This window comes from Panthera uncia, chromosome D4 (genome assembly GCF_023721935.1).
Source record: "Panthera uncia isolate 11264 chromosome D4, Puncia_PCG_1.0, whole genome shotgun sequence".
NCBI lineage: Eukaryota > Metazoa > Chordata > Mammalia > Carnivora > Felidae > Panthera > Panthera uncia.
In genome coordinates this window covers 78,364,696-78,382,446 of record NC_064807.1, presented here as the reverse complement: position 1 = coordinate 78,382,446, position 17,751 = coordinate 78,364,696, and the positions used below count along the sequence as shown (strand labels likewise).

The following is a 17,751-nucleotide window of genomic DNA, read 5'->3' as shown; positions in this document are numbered from 1 at the left end:
TAAAAAAAAAAAACTTTAACGTTTATTTATTTCTGAGAGAGAGAGAGAGCATGAGCAGGGGAGGGGCAGAGGGAGAGCGAGATACAGAATGTGAAGCAGGCTCCAGGCTCTGAGCTGTCAGCACAGAGCCTGATGTGGGTCTCGAACCCACAAACCATGAGATCATGACCTGAGCTGAAGTCGAAAGCTTAACCTACTGAGCCACCCAGGCACCCTGGCCTTAATTTGCTTAAATAGTTTAATGTCTTCCCTCCAACCAAACTGTTTATTATTACTTTTGTTTCTTTATTTTGTTTTTTGGGGGGTTGTTTATTATTCCTAATTCTGCTTCTGCTGTTATTTTGTTATTATTAGAAGCAAATGTAATATCATCTCCCTTTTTGGACTAATCTTATTTTCTTCCAGGTTGCACTGATGGGCCTACAGCATTAGGAAGGATAGAAAGAAGGTACTCTAGGAAAAGAAAAAGGAAGAGAAAGATGAGAAAGGGGTAAAAAGAAAGGAAGACATAAGCAGACAGTAGTGTTTTCTGTTTTAGGCAATAATCAGAGAAATGTTCAGACAATGAGCTGTCGGTTTAAGCTATAGTCAGAGCTCAAGGAAAAAAATCCCTGGGCTCAAAAGGCAAGGTTTTTTTGTGATCTCTACACCCAACATGGGGCTCAAACCTACAACTCCATGCTCTACTGACTGAGCCGGCCATGCGCCCCTCAAAAGGCAGTTTGGTATAATGACCAAAGCACAGATTTGGAAAGCCAACTGGCTGATTATGAATCCTGATTCTGCCATTTATTAGCTGTGTGACACGAAGTAATTTACTCAACCAATCTGCACCCAAGTTTCTTCATATGAAAAATAGAGATAATGATGGAATTTATATTATAGGACATTGCAAGGATTAAATAAATAGTGTAAAGCACTTAATCACCATGCCTGGCACATAGTTAAGTACTTTATAATGATTGGCTGCTATCACTTGGAGAACAACATTTGCTGTCATAATAAGTGGTACTCTCTTAATCGTTTTTCTTGTTTGTTCAACAGAAAACGTCCTGATGTGAAAACGACAACTGATTGGTTTGCGCCGATCATCTGGGAAGGAACTTACAACAGACAAGTCCTGGAAAAGTATTACAAAAGGCTGAACATTACCATAGGCTTGGCTGTATTTGCTACTGGAAAGTAGGTGCTACTAACATTCATCCTTTTTTATTTTGGAAACATATGGATAAGCACCCATGAACTCTCTACATCCAAACAGCCACTCATAATTAACCCTAATCATGATTTCTGGCTGGTCTGCATAATTATTTGTAGTGGTTATTTTCTCCAGCCATGGCTGATTTCTTAACACGACTTGGAATCTTTCTATTAATATCCATTTAGCTCACTTTTCCTTTCTTCTCAATAAATTTTATGGCTTTTCTCTGCCCCCGCTCCCCAAGCTCACTACACCCTCTTTCACTAACCAACACAGTTAAGCTCTAAATGCAATTTCTACCCACCTACCTACTGGTAGTTCTTTAGCAACAACGTTCTCCTGCATGTTTAAGTGACATGTCTTCTCCTGATGAGTTTTAGCAAAGTGAATGTTTAGTCTTCCGTGTTTCACAGGTTCGTGGATCAGTACCTGGAACAGTTCCTCCAGTCTGCTAATAAGCACTTCATGATTGGCTACAATGTTATCTTTTACATCTTGATGGATGACTTCTCCAAACTACCTCCCATAGAGTTAGGGCCCCTTCGAACATTTAAACTATGTACTGTACTCAAACAACATGTGTGGAAAGACTTCAATTACATATACATGAAAAACTTGGATATGTACATCATAGAACATATCCAACATGAAGTCAACTTTCTCTTCAGTATGACTGTAAACCAGATCTTCAAGAATGACTTTGGGGTGGAAACCCTGGGCAAGTCTGTAGCTCAACTCCATGCATGGTGGTATTTTAGACATGCTGAAAATTTCCCCTATGAGAGAAGACCTAAATCAGCAGCTTTCATCCCTTTTGGAGAGGGAGATTTCTATTACCAGAGTGCAGTTTTTGGTGGCACACCCCATGAGGTTTTAGCCTTCATTAAAGAATATCAAAAAGGAGTTACCAGTGACAACAGAAATGGACTCAAGAGCATATATGAACATTATTTAAACAAATATTTGTTTATCAATAAACCCACTAAGTTGTTATCACCAGAATACAATTGGGATCCAAATTTTAGAACTCCCCCACAAATTAAACATGTGAAGATAGCATGGCATTCAAAGAGCATTTGATGGTTGTATCATTAGGTTTATGGATTAATAAGTGAATCACAATAATTCCTCAACTACGAAACATTAAACGTCTCCGTGTTTTTGGAAACTTACAAAAATGTGCAATCTTCCAAAATAAATTGTTTTTCTCCTTGCAGTTTTAAACCATCTAAATCTACCTAAATTGGAGTAAGAATAAATGGATGTTAATTTAATATTAATGCACAGTGGTGTTATTAGCTACATATTATAAATAATGTGGACATACTTTTGGAGGCACAAAATGAAGAAACACACCAGACTCTCCTGGTTCAGAAAATAAAGATGGATGGATGGATAGATAGATACACGTGTACACACACACACACACACACACACGCACGCACACACACAATGTCAAAGGGATATATGTAAAGGGAAAAAATATTCATCAACTCACTCATTAAAAACTCTGTTTTTCAGTGTTGGGAGATACAGTGCTTGTAAGTATTCTCAATTAGCATTTAATCTGTCTAGTATCTGATTGAACTTAGGTGAACTAGAGACATTCTACCAAATACATATCTTACTTTTATGGTTGCAGTGATGTTGGGTGCATGGTTTTTAATGCTACAGGAATTTATTTATTTATTTATTTATTTATTTATTTATTTATTTATATTTGAGAGAGAGAGCGCGCGCAAGTGGGGGAGAGGGGCAGAAGGAAAGAGAGAGAGAATCCCAAGCAGGCTCCATGCTCAGCAGAGTCTGATGAGGTGCTTGATCCCACGACCCTGGGATCATGACCTGAGCCGAAATCAGGAGTTAGACACTCAACTAACTGGGCCACCCGGGAGCCCCAGGGACTCTTTTGTAAACAGCTATCAACTTAACTCCATGGTAAATATATTCTTTTAGGTGCAGTCGGGGATAGAAAAAATGCTAAGATATATAGAGAGAGACTATACATTTTATAAAATTTACCTCAAGCAGCCTACGGTCCAGCAGGGGAGATAAAACTATAAATATCTCTTTTGGAAATTTAGAAGTGCTAAAATGTAAGGAAGACATGGCCAAACTGCTGTAGTGGTTCAAGAAAGGAAGCAACTACCTCAGAAGAACCTTTACTATGCAGTCACATCAACATGTTTCCACAAATGAATGAAGCATTATAGCATAGTTATAATAACTGGAGGTTCTAAAGTCACAACAAGTTATTATTTTGATCCTTTTTTGTTGGCTAAAAACTAAGGTTTAGTAAGTGTTCCATAAAAGATAAAGATTATTGGCTATTAAAACACTAAAATTGGGGCACCTGGGTGGATCAGTGGTTAAGTGTCCAACTTCCACTCAGGTCATGATCTTGCGGTTCCTAAGTTCGAGCCCCACATCAGGTTCTGTGCTGACAGCTCAGAGCCTGGAGCCTGTTTCAGATTCTGGGTCTCCCTCTCTCTGTCACTTCCCCACTCATGCTGTCTTTCTCTCTCTCAAAATAAATAAACATTAAAAAACATTTTAAAGAACACTAAAATTATAAAGGAATATTTTTAAAGTAATTTTTAAATGTTTATTTTTGAGAGTGAGAAAGTGCACGTGCATGAGTAGGGAGGGGCAGAGAGAGAGAGAGAGAGACAGATGATCTAATAGCACAGAGGCCGATGTGGGGTTCCAAACTCACAAACCATGAGGTCGTGACCTGAGCTGCAGTTGGACACTTAACCGACTGAGCCATCCAGGTGCCCCTGTAAGTAATATTGGTAACAACTATGGCAGGCAGATGTTACGATGGTCCCCAATAACCCACCTACCCTGGTGTTCCTGTCCACCCCCTACCACCCTTACCTTCAGTATGAGCTGAATATAGTGACTTGCTTCTAACCAACAGAATATGACAAAGGTAATGGACTGTCACTTTCATGATTAGGTTACATAAGATTGTCACCTCTGTCTTACTAGCTGACTCTATTTATTACTGCCTTTGACTAAGCAAGTTGAAATGTTGGAGAATCCTCACAACAAGGAACTGAGGGCCGTCCTCAGACAATAGCCAGAAAGGAAGTGAGGCAATAGCCAGAACAGTCAGTCCAACAACCCCCAAGGAACTACATGCTGCCAACAACCACGTACATGAGCTTGAAAGATCTTTCCCTAGTTGAGTCTTCAGATGAGACCTTATCTCCGGCCAACACCTTGATTGCAGCCTTGTGAGAGAGCCACAAGTAGAAGCTCCAGCTAAGTCATGCCCAGATTCCTGGACCACAGACATTGAGAGATAATGAACATGTGCTGTTTTAAGTTTGTTACGTTGTTTTAATTTGTTATGGATAAATAGCTAACTCATACAGATTTTGAAAGTGGGGTGGTGACATAAAAAATACCTACAATTGGAGTGGTTTTGGAATTGGGCAGTGGGTGGAAGCCGGAAGGATTTTTTAGAGCATGACAGAGAAAGCCTGAATTGCTTTGAACAGATGGTTGATAGAAATCTGGACTTGGAGGACACTGCCAGGGGCAGCTCAAAAGGAAGTGAGGAACATATTTCTGGAAACTGGAGGAAGGGGGATCTTTGTGACAACACTGCCTACACCAGTTACATGGAAAACAGAATGTGTACCCATGAGCTTGGTGATATAAAGAGATTTCTAAGCTTTCATCTTGCTGTTTGTAGTAAAATGTGAGAGGAGAGGGGGATTGAGGAAAGAACTATAAAATAAAATGGGCTTCTTTCTTTGAGACTTTTGGTCCTAGACAAGAGACATAGACCCACTTTTCCCTGTTATTCACCTCCAAATACAACTAAAAACTCCTGGAAATAATTACAGACAACCATAAGAGGATCTGAGAGGTAGAGGGAAGATAGCAGATTGGCTAGGGACCTTCGGACTTGAGAAGCAATGCCCCATTCCCTGAGATTTCTTTCCTCTCCCATGTACCTCAGAGTGGGCACTGGAAAGGCACACAGCTCAGAACCACCAAAAGCATAGACAGAAAAAAGCTGTAGGAAAAGCCAGCTTTTTTCTGGCTGAAGGCCCAGGAAAGAGGCAGCTCATCAGAGACTTAGTGGCGAACCCCATCTCCACGCCATATCTGGCCGGCCTACTCTATCTACACCAGCGGCACCCGCAAAGAGCAGGCAGAGAATTCCTCCCAGAAGCACCGAGAGGCCCAGTGTCTCCCGGCCCTCCACAGAGCAGTAGAGGGAGACCCATTCCGGCATCTCCTGGCCTCCACCCAGTGAAAGATGACCCCCACCACTACCACCAGAGGCAGAAGGAGGCCCAGGTGCATGCTTCTCTCCCTCAGGGGCACTGACAGAGATAGAATAAGAAGCTTATCAGCACCAGATGACCTAGAGAGAAGGTCCTGGAAAACAACACCCTGTCCCACATGCCCAGCATCCTCCACCCACCACCTGGAGGCACTGGGGAGCCCAGGAAAGCACCTTCCACTCCCTCAGACAATACAGCAGCGATGAGGCAGGCATTGGGTGGCTCGGAGAGCAGGCTCAGGGAAGCACCCACAGCCCCTTAGCCTAGTATCTCCCACACTCCCCTTAGCAGGACCTGCCTGGGGAAGTACCCTCCACCCTACAGACGGCACCTGCACGATCAAGCAGGAGCCCTGATGGTGCCAGGTGAATGAAATGGGCCAGAGCTGGGGCGCCCGGGGGGCTCAGTCATTTAAGCGTCTGACTTTTGGTTTCAGCTCAGGTCATGATCTCACGATTTCATGAGTTTGAGCCCTGCATCAGGTTCTATGCTGGCAGTGTGGAGCCTGCTTGGGATTCTCTCTCTCCCTCCCTCTCCCTCTCCCTCTCTGCTCCTGCTCCACTCATACTGTCTCTGTCTCTTTCAAAATAAGTAAATAAACTTAAAAAGGGTGTGTGGGGGGGGGCAGAACAGCACTATATAGGCTCTGAATTCTATGTTATCATTGGAACCACAGCCCAGAAAAGAAAGCCAGGGACTGTGCACTAAACATAAACAGGGTGACTGCCTGCTGAAATAAAAGACTTAAAGAGGATCCAGGATTTCAAAACTTAATATTCAAAATTTCCAGGATACAAAAAAAAAAACAAATTCATACCAAGGACAGGAAAGCCACAACCCAAACGAGAAAAGGTAATCAACTGATGCCAATATAGAGGTAAATCAGATGCTGGAATTATCGGACAAGGATTTTAGAGCAGCCATCATAAAAAATGCTTCAACGGGTGCCTGGCTGGTTCAGTTGGTGGAGCACACGACTCGAGATCTCAGGGTTGGGAGTATGAGCCCTACGTTAGGCACGGAGATCACTTTAACAAAAAAAGCTTCAACAAGCAATTCCAAATTATCTCAAAAGAAATTAAAAAAAAATAGAAAACTTCAGCAAAAATGTTTATTAAATGAATAATATTTAGCAAAAACTATCCGTGGGAGAACACATACCGTGTACTATCATTTATATATCACTTTACAGAATGCAAAGTAACAGTACATACTGCTTAGGGATATATACATATAGGCAAAAATATAAAAACATGATTTGCAAAGACAATCACCAAATTGGTGATTTGGTGATAGAAAGGAAATGCAATCAGAAAGGGACACACAGTATATTTCATCGGTATGTGAAACGTTTTATTTCCTAAGCTTGGTTATCAGTACTAGGGTGTTCATTATAACAGTCTTTACATTTTTATGTGTGAAATATAATTTAAAAAATGACTTTATTGAAAAACTCTGAGTGACCTCTGTCTCCTGTAGTTCAAAAATTTTCACTCAATACGTTAAACAAAGCTTTAGAGCTTCATGTTAATCTTTGCTGTAGCCTTTAAAGCTTTTAAGTTATGAAATCTATTGTCCCTACCAAAGACTATACAAAATGAATATATTTCAAAAAAGAACGAATACATATATATGTATAAATACATACATATGTATACATATGTATATACATATATTTATACATATATATGTAAAGTCACTATCTATGATAAAATCTAAAACACAACCAGTACCTTAGAAGAAAGATTGTCAACGTTCTATTTCTTTTTTTTTTAACGTTCTATTTCTTAACTGAGGTAGCAATTTCTATTTAAAAAGAGTAATAAAAGTGACACTCACAAAGTTAGACAAGAAAAAAAAAGAGAAAACACAAATATCCAGTGTCATAAATAAGAAGAGAGACATTATTACCAATACAGATATTTCAAATATAATAAAAGGATACCATGAAACAAACATTTCTAATAAATTTGAATATATGGAAGAAATGTAAATTGTTAAAGAAAAATATAAAATTACAAAGGACACAAGAAGAAACAGAAAAATAAAATATCTTAAAGAAATTGAGTAGAGAAGGGAAACGAGTTGTTCCTCAAAAATAACTGGGCCCTGGGAGGAACGTGAAAGGGATTAAGAGTACACTTATATGTACATTGAGTCGTGTACAGAATTGTTGAATCACCATATTGCACACTTGAAACCTATATAACACAGTATGTTCATGATACTGGAATTAAAATTTTAAAAAATATGTAACATTAGAAAAATGGGCCCTTACCTCATACCATTAACAAAAATTAACTCAAAATGGATCAAAAATCTAAATGTAAGAGCTAGGGGCACCTGGGTAGCTCAGTCGGTTAAGCATCTGACTCTTGGTTTCGGCTTAGGTCATGATTTCATGATTCGTGGGTTTGAGCCCCACATCAGGATTTGTGCTGACAGTGTGGAGCCTGCTTGGGATTTTCTCTCTCCCTCTCTCTCTGCCCCTCCCCTGCTTGTGCTCGCTCTCTCAAAATAAATAAATAAACTAAAAAAAAAAAAATAAATAAATGTAAGAACTAAAACTACACAATTCTTAGAAGAAAACATAGGGACAAATTATGGCCTTGGATTTGGCAATGGTTTTCTATGTACGACATGAAAAACACAAGCAAAAGAAAAAATAAATTGAACTTCACCAAAGTACAAAACTTGTACATCAAAGGACATGATCAAGAAAGTGAAAGGACAACCACAGAATGGGAAAAAAATATTTGCAGATCATTTATCTGTGAAGTCTAGTATCTAGACTTACCTGTATAAAGAATTCTTATGGTTTGGGGCACCTGGGTGGCTTAGTCAGTTGGGCGACCAACTTCAGCTCAGGTCATGATCTCAAGGTTTGTGAGTTCAAGTCCCACATCAGGCTCTGTGCTGACAGCTCAGAGCTTGAAACCTGCTTAGGATTCTCTGTCTCACTTGCTCTCTCTACCCCTCCCCCACTCATGTTCTATCTCTCTCTCTTTCTCTCTCAAAAATAAACAAACATTAAAAAAAAATTTTTTAAACAATTCTTACAGCTCAAAAAAAAAAAAAAAAAGGACAAACAACCCAATTTAAAAATGGAATGGGTATTTTTCTAAAACTGTATATACAAGTGGCCAACAAGCACATGAAAACATGCTTAATATCATTTGTCATTGAAGAAATGAAATTCCAAACACTGAAATATAAGTTCACACCCACTAGGATGGCTGTAATTTTAAAAGATGGAATAGAATGATTGTCAAAAAGAGTGTGGAGAAGTCAGGACCCTTGTACATTGCTCTGAGAATGTAAAATTGTGCAGCTGCTATGGAAAACATTGTAGCAATTCCTCAAAAAGTTACATATAGAATTACCATATGGCCCAGAAATTCCACTCCTGGGTATATATCCAAAAGAACTGAAAACAGGTGTTCACACAAAAACTTGTACATGAATGTTCATAGCAGCGCTATTCAGAATAGCCAAAAAGTGAAAACAACCCAAATGTCCATCAGTGGATGAACAATAAACGGAATGTGGTTTATGCACACGCGCGCGCGCCCACACACACACACACACACACACACACACACAGAATATTTTTCAGCCATTACCAGAATGAAGGACGGATACCTGCTCTAGAGTGGATGAACTTGAAAATGTTATGGTAAGTGAAAGAAGCCAGTTACAAAAGACTGCCTATCATACGATTCCATTTACATGAGATGTCCAGAATAGGCACACATATAAGACAGAAGATAGGTCAGTGGTAGCTTAGGGCTGGGGTTTTACAGAGGCCGAAGGGCTGACAGCTAAATGGTACATGGCCTCCCTTTGTGGTGATGAAAATGTTCTAGAGGTGTCTGTAGTGATGGTTCCACATATTTGTAACTATACCAAAAAGCCATTGAGTTGTATGCTTGAAATGGGTAAACTCTCTGATTTGTGAACTGTATCTTAATAAAGTTAAGACAAATTAATTAATATTAAAAATAACTCCAAGCTCTGATGTGTGCTCCAGCAAATTCAAAGAAGAAATAATGCCATAATTACACAAACTCTGGAATGGCAAAAAGAGATTGATCAAGTTGCTTTAGGAAGCTGGCAAACTCTGATACCAAAACCTGACAGTGCTATCGGACTTCCTTGAGTTGACAGAGACAACGAAAGTTACAGGCCAATCTCCTTCACAGACATAAATGCAAAAAGTGTTAAAGAAAATTCTAGGAACCCAAATTGAGAAATATATTAAAAGATAATCCATCATGACCAAGGTAGATTTATCTCAGGAATATAAGGTCAGTTTAGCACTAGGAAATCAAACAGTGAGATCTACCACATTAAAAAATAAAAGCAGGGGGAAAAAAATCATAGCATTTCTACATAGATGTAAATTTTTAAAAAGCTTTTGATAAAAGTCAACACTCATTCATGACTTTATTTAAAACTTTCCAAAAAAAAATTGGAATTTCCTTAATCCAATCAAGAATATCTATTAAAAACCAAAGTAAACTTACCATTTGCTCAATGTTGAATGTTGGAAGCTTTTCCTCTGAAAAGAGCAATTAAAGGTTTCCTGATATCACTACTTTTGTGCTGTGTTGTGCTAGAGATTCCAGCCAGTACATGAAGGTCAAGGAAAACAAATAAAAGGTATAATTATCTACAGATGCTATATTATGTACATAGAAACCTCCCTCCAAAAGATGAGCCAGTAGAATTAATAAGAGCATTTAGTAAAATTTCTAGATGAAGAATTACTATACCACCATCAACTGCATTTCCAAATACCAACGATAAATTGTTAAAAGATGTCTTTTTTACAAGAGCATAAAAAATCAAGTATTTAGAAATAAACCTATCAAAAGATATCCAACACTTCTGTATCTATTGAAAGACACTAAATAGACTAAAATAAATGGTGAACTGGAAGACTTGATAGGGCTAAAAATGTCAATTCACTCAAAAACCATTTGCCAATTCAAATCAATACTAATTAAAATTCCCAACAGGTTTAGTTTGTTGCTTTTGGTTTTGAGGTGGTGGTGTTGTTATTGTTGTTGTTTTTAGAATTTGACAAGCCCACTTAAAACTTTATGGAAACTTTAAGGACCAAGAATATCCAGAACACTTAAAAAAAAAAAAAGCTGTTGGGGCACCTGGGTGGCTCAGTCAGTTGAGCGTCCAGCTTCAGCTCAGGTCATGATCCCGCAGTCTGTGAGTTCGAGCCCCACGTCGGGCTCTGTGCTGACAGCTCAGAGCCTGGAGGCTGCTTCAGATTCTGTGTTTCCCTCTCTGTCTGCCCCTTCCCCGCTCACGCTCTGTCTCTCTCTGCCTCAGAAATAAATAAACATTTAAAAAAATTAAAAAAAAAATAAGCTGAGAGGTCCTGCTGTATCAAATATTAAGACTGATTATAAAGTAAAAAAAATAATAATAAAGACATCCTAATATTGTTAAAGAAATTGACAAATCAGTGGAACACAACTAAGATATGCAATGACTCACACATAAATGAACACTTCATACACGACAGGCATGGTTATTTGAAAAAAAAAAAAAAGATGACCTTTTCAGTAAATGGTGCTGGGAAAACAGAATATTCCTCTGGAAAAAAAGGAAACTGTGCTCTTTCTCTCCAAACACAGAAACCAATTCCAGGTGAATTAAAAACCAATTCTAGGACTACAAGTGTCCCCTTCCTTCCTTTTCCTTATTTTCCTGAATAAGTCCTAGAGTCTTGAGGTAGGGCAAAGCAACACAGGCATCAACAACCTCACACCCACTCCACTCCTTCAGTGTCAGCCCTCTGGCTCAAGCTGTAATCTCTCACCTGGATTATTAAAATAGCATCTTACTGCCCTCCCTGCTTCTGCCCCTGCCTCCTTCCAATCTGTTCTTAACACAGCAGCCAGGGGGATCCTATTAAATGGTACATGAGACCATGTCCCTGCTCGAAACTCTGTTATGATTTCCAATCTCAAAATAAATGTGATAGTACTTACTGTGATCCTTAAAGGCTCTTATCTCCTAATACTCTCCCCCTCTATCTCTGTGTGTTCCTTCTCTCTGTTCCTTGAACTCGCCAGGCATGTTTCCACCTCAGGGCTTTTGCACTGACTATTTCCTCTGCCTGAAATGCTATCTCACTATCTGTTTTTTACTCAGAGGCCTCCCTGACCACCTGATTTAAAATTATAGACCTATGCCCACAAAACTTTTAACTTAATTCTTCCTTTATTTATTTTTTTCTCCTTCATGTTTATAGCTATACAGCATATGATACAATTTTACCTATTCATTGTCTTTATTCTCACAAGAATGAAGCTTCCATAAATCCAGGGCTTTTGTCACAGCTTTAATTTCAATCCCTCGAAAAGTAATTTGCATATAGAGAGTATTCAATCCGTATTTGTTAAATGAAAAAACAAACAAATGAGTGATGACTTTGGAAACTGTCCTCAGATTCTTAGTTCATCTGCTTTCTTTTCATTAGTTAGAACTAGGACAAAAGAAATACATTAAAACTAACACTAGATGGCGAAATATTACAAGGAAAGTAACTCTAATCAACGCATCCTTTCCAGAAAAGCCACTGTTTCCTCTGGCCTCCCCACTTCCCAGGCTGTTGATGTTGTTTGCTGTAATAATTCAAATTTCACTGATGTATGCCCCACCTGCATAAATGTTATTCTGCATTTCAGTTCTTCCATATGTGCTAGTACAGAACATGTCAATACGTTACCCAGTTCCTCCCCGCCATCCCTTCCAATCCCCAACCTATCTTCAATTGAAGTCACCACTCACTAAAGCCCTCAGGTTTCCAGAGCTGTAGGGTGGTCTGTGGAGAGAAAGAATCTGTCTCCTCTAGGTTACACTCAGCTAGATTTCACAGATTTTACTCCCACCTCCTCTCTCCCCCTAGAGCCCACATTGGACCCATGGGGTCTATGGGTTAGGGATGGTTTGAATGACAGCTACCAGGGGATTACTAAGAATCACTGTTTCCCTGAACTACTAATGGCCTCTTACCCGGCCAAGTTTAAGGCTTCTTGACTGCTCACTCCCTAAGGACTGGTTATCCCACAAGGTGACGAGACTCAGTGTTCCTGCCAAGAAGCTGCTGTCACTAATCTGCCCTGCCAGTTCATACCAGGCCAGGGTGACCGACTTGTCCAGGTTGCCAGGGACTTTCCCAGTTTTAGCATAGGAAGTCTCCAGTTCCAGGAAATCCCTCCATCTGGGGTAAACTAGGACAGTTGGTAACTTTACAGATGACAGATCTGTCTGCTCTCCCTTCAAACTCAGATCAGAACTGTCACATGAGTGCAAAATTTTTAGCACACATGTAGATTTTTATTCTCTCTTCCTGTTTCGCACAGGGTCATCACCTAGTCTGTCTATTCTGTCTCCTTTGTGTCACCTATATTCATTTTCCCCTCAACGTGCTCACTGTAAAAGTTAGTGGAAAACTACAGTGATCAAGAAGAGACAGGACCACTGAAGATTCAGAGCCTTCAGAAATGAAGCTTTGGTTCACATCACCCAGTATAGGCGCTGTCTCAGAGCAAAGGGAAGATGAAATGAATTAGGGCTTGAGGAAGGAAGTTATAAACATTAACTACAGGCTCATGACCAGAGAGAGAAAAGGACTAATATCTGGACATTCTTTTCTTCTTTGCTTAATGTGTGTGTACGTATGTGTATGTTTATGTATTTTGGTATATATTAACTAGTTTTTTTTCCCTTCTCCTTTCCCATTGTAATTTTAAGAATTAATGGCAGTGGTTAGCTTTACAATTTCATTTTTAGGTTACAGAATATTCAAGAGGGATTCCCACTGAACTTGAGTAATTCACATCATCCAGAGATTAATGTAATGACATTTTGGACCCTTCCTTTTTGGAGAAAAGGTGAGAGGGCCTATTTCTACAAAGGATAGTTGGATCTTGCCAAAGAAATGGCTGGAATTTGTTATTGCTGCCTCAGAAGTTGAAATATATGTAGGAAGTTGTAAATGGCTATGGAGTAGGCAACATCATGAGCTGTCCCAGTCATTAAACCATTCCCTCTCAGTCCAAACCTACTTTTACATTCTGCTTTGCAATGCCAGGGGTGGGATTATGAGAACTCTGTGTCTATGTTGTCAGTCGACTGGCTGTTCAATTCTGCAAGGCAGGAGGCGGGAAAAGGAAAGCACTCCTTTCCTGACAAGTGGTTAGTGATGATAACACTCAACTTTTGGGGAGGCACTTCTAGAACCAGCCTCAGCATGCCTAATCAAAGACATCAGTGACAGTTAGGCCATGGCCCCTGCCCAGCAGCCTGAGGGCCTCTCCTTGGGGCTTCCTGTTGTCTCCCCAAGCCTAGAGCACAGCTTCATCCTGGAGTTCCTCTCTCTGGGTTAAGCTCAGTATCTCCTTCTTTGCCTTTTCAGTTCTCCAAAACTGCTTAACAAATTTCCTATATTAAATTCTGTTGAAATGCCAAGGTGTGTTTTCTGTTGTCCTGAACGTATCCTGACCAATACAGTCACCCTGCTAAGTAAAGAACCCTAACCACCTGCAGTGCTAGCTAAAAACAAAGGAAATATGAAATAAGTGGTAGAAAAGGGAAATGATAAATATTGACTATGACCTATGACCAGCTAGGACTTTTTACAGCAACAAAGACTATACCATTAAGGCATGTTTTTGTCACGTATATATTAAACAATGATTTGTATGTTTTTCCCCTCCCCTTTACAGTTTTGTATGGAGTATGGGTGGAACTTAATTTACAATTTTGTTCATAGGTCACCAGGCCACAAAAACTCACCTCTGGACTCTCTGGAGAGGAATGAGGATCACCAGTAGATCCTGAACTTGAGAAGGATACGAGGACTAATGGGATTCTGAGCCTCTCTTCTTCTTCAGGAAGAAGGAGAGAGTGTCTTTGTATGACAGGCAGTAGGAGGAAAGTATTAAACAGGAGTAGAAGAGTGAACTTAAATGCTAAGTAGTAAAAAGGGTGGGCTATATAGATGCTGAGTCCATTTGCTCTCAAATTCATGTCTGTCCTTCTGGTGCTCTGCAACGTATGACGGGGGTGCTGACTTCTCTCAAATGTGGTGCCCAGGCTCACTATCAGCTGGTTTCTGAAGGACTAGAGGAAAAGGGCAAGAAGGGCTAAGCCAGTCTCCCTTCCTCCCTTTCTCTCCTTTTAAGTTTATTTATTTTGAGACGGCAAGGCTGAGAGAGAGAGACAGAGACAGAGACAGAGAATTCCAAGCAGGCTCCACACTGTCAGTAGAGAGCCCAATGCGGGGCTCGAACCCACGAACTGCCAGATCATGACCTGAGCCAAGATCAAGAGTTGGATGCTCAACTGACTGGGCCAGCCAGGCGCCCCTCTCCCTCTCTCTTCTATCTCAGGCACTTCTCTGGCAGGGACTGTAACTCCTTAGGGGCCCCAGTACTCACTAGACAGGTCTTTGAGGTCCTAACCTCCAACAGATGAGCCCCAGCTCCGGGATTCAGTAACACAGCTTTCTCACTTTTGTCTCTCCGGGATACAAGCAGTGGTTCTTCCACTGTTACTAACCTTTGAGTTGCTTCATTTTCTCAGTTAGGTGCTCAGTTCTATAGGGTAGCCATTTCCTTGTATTATATTTTCTCTGTTGTAAATACTAAAACATGGTTGCTATTTTCCTGGTTGTCCCTGACTATTAAAACAGATGACCGCTAATCCCACTCCCATACATTATGATGCTATACATTGTCACGTATAATCCCATCCATTATAATGCTATCAGTATTCTGAAACTTTCCCCCTTCTGGGAATTTATATAAAAATATATCTACACACTTACAAAATGAGGTTTGTAAGAGGTGCTTCACTGCAGGATTGTTTGCGAAGCCAAAATTGAGAAACAAACACATCACTTTCTGTAAGGGAACTGGTTCAATAAATACTGGGACGTCTACAGAGCTGTGAAAAAGAACAAGGAAAGCCCCTATGAACGAACACAAATTACTCAGTGAAGAGAGCACGGAACAGAAGTCGTGTGTTATCTTTTGTGTAAGAAGAGAAAGAGTAAGAATATAAGTTTGTACTCGCATAGAGAAACACACACACAGAAGTAATACAAGTGGTTACCTACAGTGGGTAGGGGTGAAGGAGAACAAGGTAGACAGAGGTAGGAGGGAGGATTCTTAGTATACACTCTGTGTTGTTTGGCTTTTGAGCCATAGAGTCACATTACCCATAGAAAAAGTAACAGAAACTATAAAAATGCACAAAAAAAGAAACAAGTGCAACCTAGTCGCTAAATGACAAACAAAACCAATATCAAAATACTTTGTTTAAAGTTGTAGGAAAGTAAAAGATGAACAAAGACTACATACTGTATGATTTCGACTCGATGACATTCCGAAAAAGGCAAAACTATGGAGACAATAAAAAGATCAGTGGTTGTCAAGGGATTGGAGGAGGGATAAACAGGCAGAGCACAGAGGATTTTTAGGGCAGTGAAAATACTTTCTACGATATTATAATGATAGACATATGTCATTACACATTTGTCCAAACCCATGAAATGTACAACACCAAAAGTGAACCCTGAGGCAAACTACGGACTTTGGGTGATTATGGTATGTCAGTATGGGTGCATCCTTGGTAATTAATTGATTAATTGATTGATTAATTAATTAAAATAAAAATGTACCATTCTAGTGATTGGGGGAGGCTATGCATGTGTGGGGGTAGGGAATATGTGGGAAATCTCTGTACCTTCCTCTCAATTGTGCTGTAAACCTAACACTGTTCTAGAAACATAAAGATGAAAGACCAGGGAGAGGAAAAGAAAGACAGCAAAGGACTCCAGTCCTCATTTCTGCTACTGTTAAAGAAGCCATTGTGGGTATTTTAACTCCCTTCCTCTACCCATTCAAGTTTTGGTTGCCCTTGGCTAGCATAAGCCAGTTAAGGTTCTTTGCCAAGTTGAATAACTCAAACTTAGATTCCTGAGGTATCCAAGTCTGTCTTGTTTTTTGTTAGATTTAATAACTGGGCATGTTAAAAGAAGCATTCCATACTCTGCATAAGCCTGGCTTTACAGCAGTAACCCTAATTTACCTTTGATAATCAGGGCCAATCATGCCAACCAACATTAGAAGCCTTACTTCTCTAGCTGTGAACTGAGTTTCTTTCTTCTTCTTCTTCTTTTTTTAATGTTTATTTATTTTTGAGAGAGACAGAGAGACAGAATGCGAACAGAGGAGGGGCAGAGAGACAGGGAGACACGGAATCTGATGCGGGGCTCAAACCCACAAACCGTGAGATCATGACCTGAGCAGAAGTTGGACCCTTAACCAACTGAGCCACCCAGGTGCCTCGAACTGAGTTTCGTGACGGATCACAGTGTTTCATGAAATGCAACAATGATACCAAAAAAAGCATTCAGTGATTTCATGGATTATATTAATGGTAGAATTATAACAAATAGAAATGGCAAATCCAAACAGATTAAATGTCAATTTTGATGATTAAAAAATGTTTCCCCCAAGGCTTCCAGATAAAGATGGAAGATTGAACATACTAATTCAATTTCACTTCCTCTGAAAGCTCACTAAAACTACCGTAAAGGGATTTTTTTTAAAGCCCATAAAACCGTAAATACAAAGAGGAGAGGAGACAATAGCAACAAAATTTTGGAAGCCGGGATGCAGACAAGTGACTTGGGATATAGTGCAGAAAGCCAAGAACTGAACTGAAATGCATCACAGAATCTTCCAAAGCTTTGCTCAGGAACAGAGTGGACTTTTGGAAGTGGGAGGTAAAAAGGGATATTAGATAAGGGTTGATAGAATGCAGTTTTAAAATACACCCCCCCCCCCGCCCCGACCTCGAGTGTGAACTGGACTTAGTGACTCTCTTCTAAAGAACAGTGCATGGAAAGAGAAACAGTAAGTAGAGGAACCTGAGATACTACCCTAGCCAAACGCTTAAGGTTAACATCACTAATCCTAAGTCATATTGATGCCATGTACCCCTAATATGATGCAGTGAAAAGGGCAGTTTGTCTGTGTGGTAGTCTTCCCCAAATCCGTATTCCCGATGTAGCCACAACAAACCCAACCAGCAGGCAAACCCAAACTGAGGGACAGCCCACAAAATACCTGACCAGCACTCTTTGAAACTGTTATGGTCAGGAAAGATCAAACAATGGCCACAGAATGGAGACGAATGGAACAC

General features: G+C 40.0%; 1 protein-coding gene and 1 long non-coding RNA gene across 9 annotated transcripts in view; one reads left to right on the top strand and one right to left on the bottom strand.

The window, feature by feature from the left end:
* The window catches only part of LOC125927297 (glycosyltransferase 6 domain-containing protein 1-like), a 35,963-nt gene extending 21,563 nt beyond the window's left edge, over positions 1–14,400 (top strand). For 4 of the 6 annotated variants that reach the window (XM_049637541.1, XM_049637524.1, XM_049637533.1 and 1 more), the window contains 2 exons: positions 1,045–1,182; positions 1,615–2,475. In XM_049637541.1, coding sequence (XP_049493498.1) covers positions 1,045–1,182; positions 1,615–2,281 — 805 coding nt within the window. In that variant the 3' untranslated portion in view covers positions 2,282–2,475. Of the gene's footprint in view, positions 1–1,044; positions 1,183–1,614; positions 2,476–4,195; positions 4,535–14,311 lie in introns of those variants that run through there. The other 2 variants (XM_049637546.1, XM_049637556.1) reach the window with 2 other exon arrangements.
* LOC125927338 (uncharacterized) overlaps positions 1–17,751 on the bottom strand; it is an 80,553-nt gene that overhangs the window by 41,044 nt on the left and 21,758 nt on the right. The gene's annotated exons all lie outside the window — the stretch shown is intronic.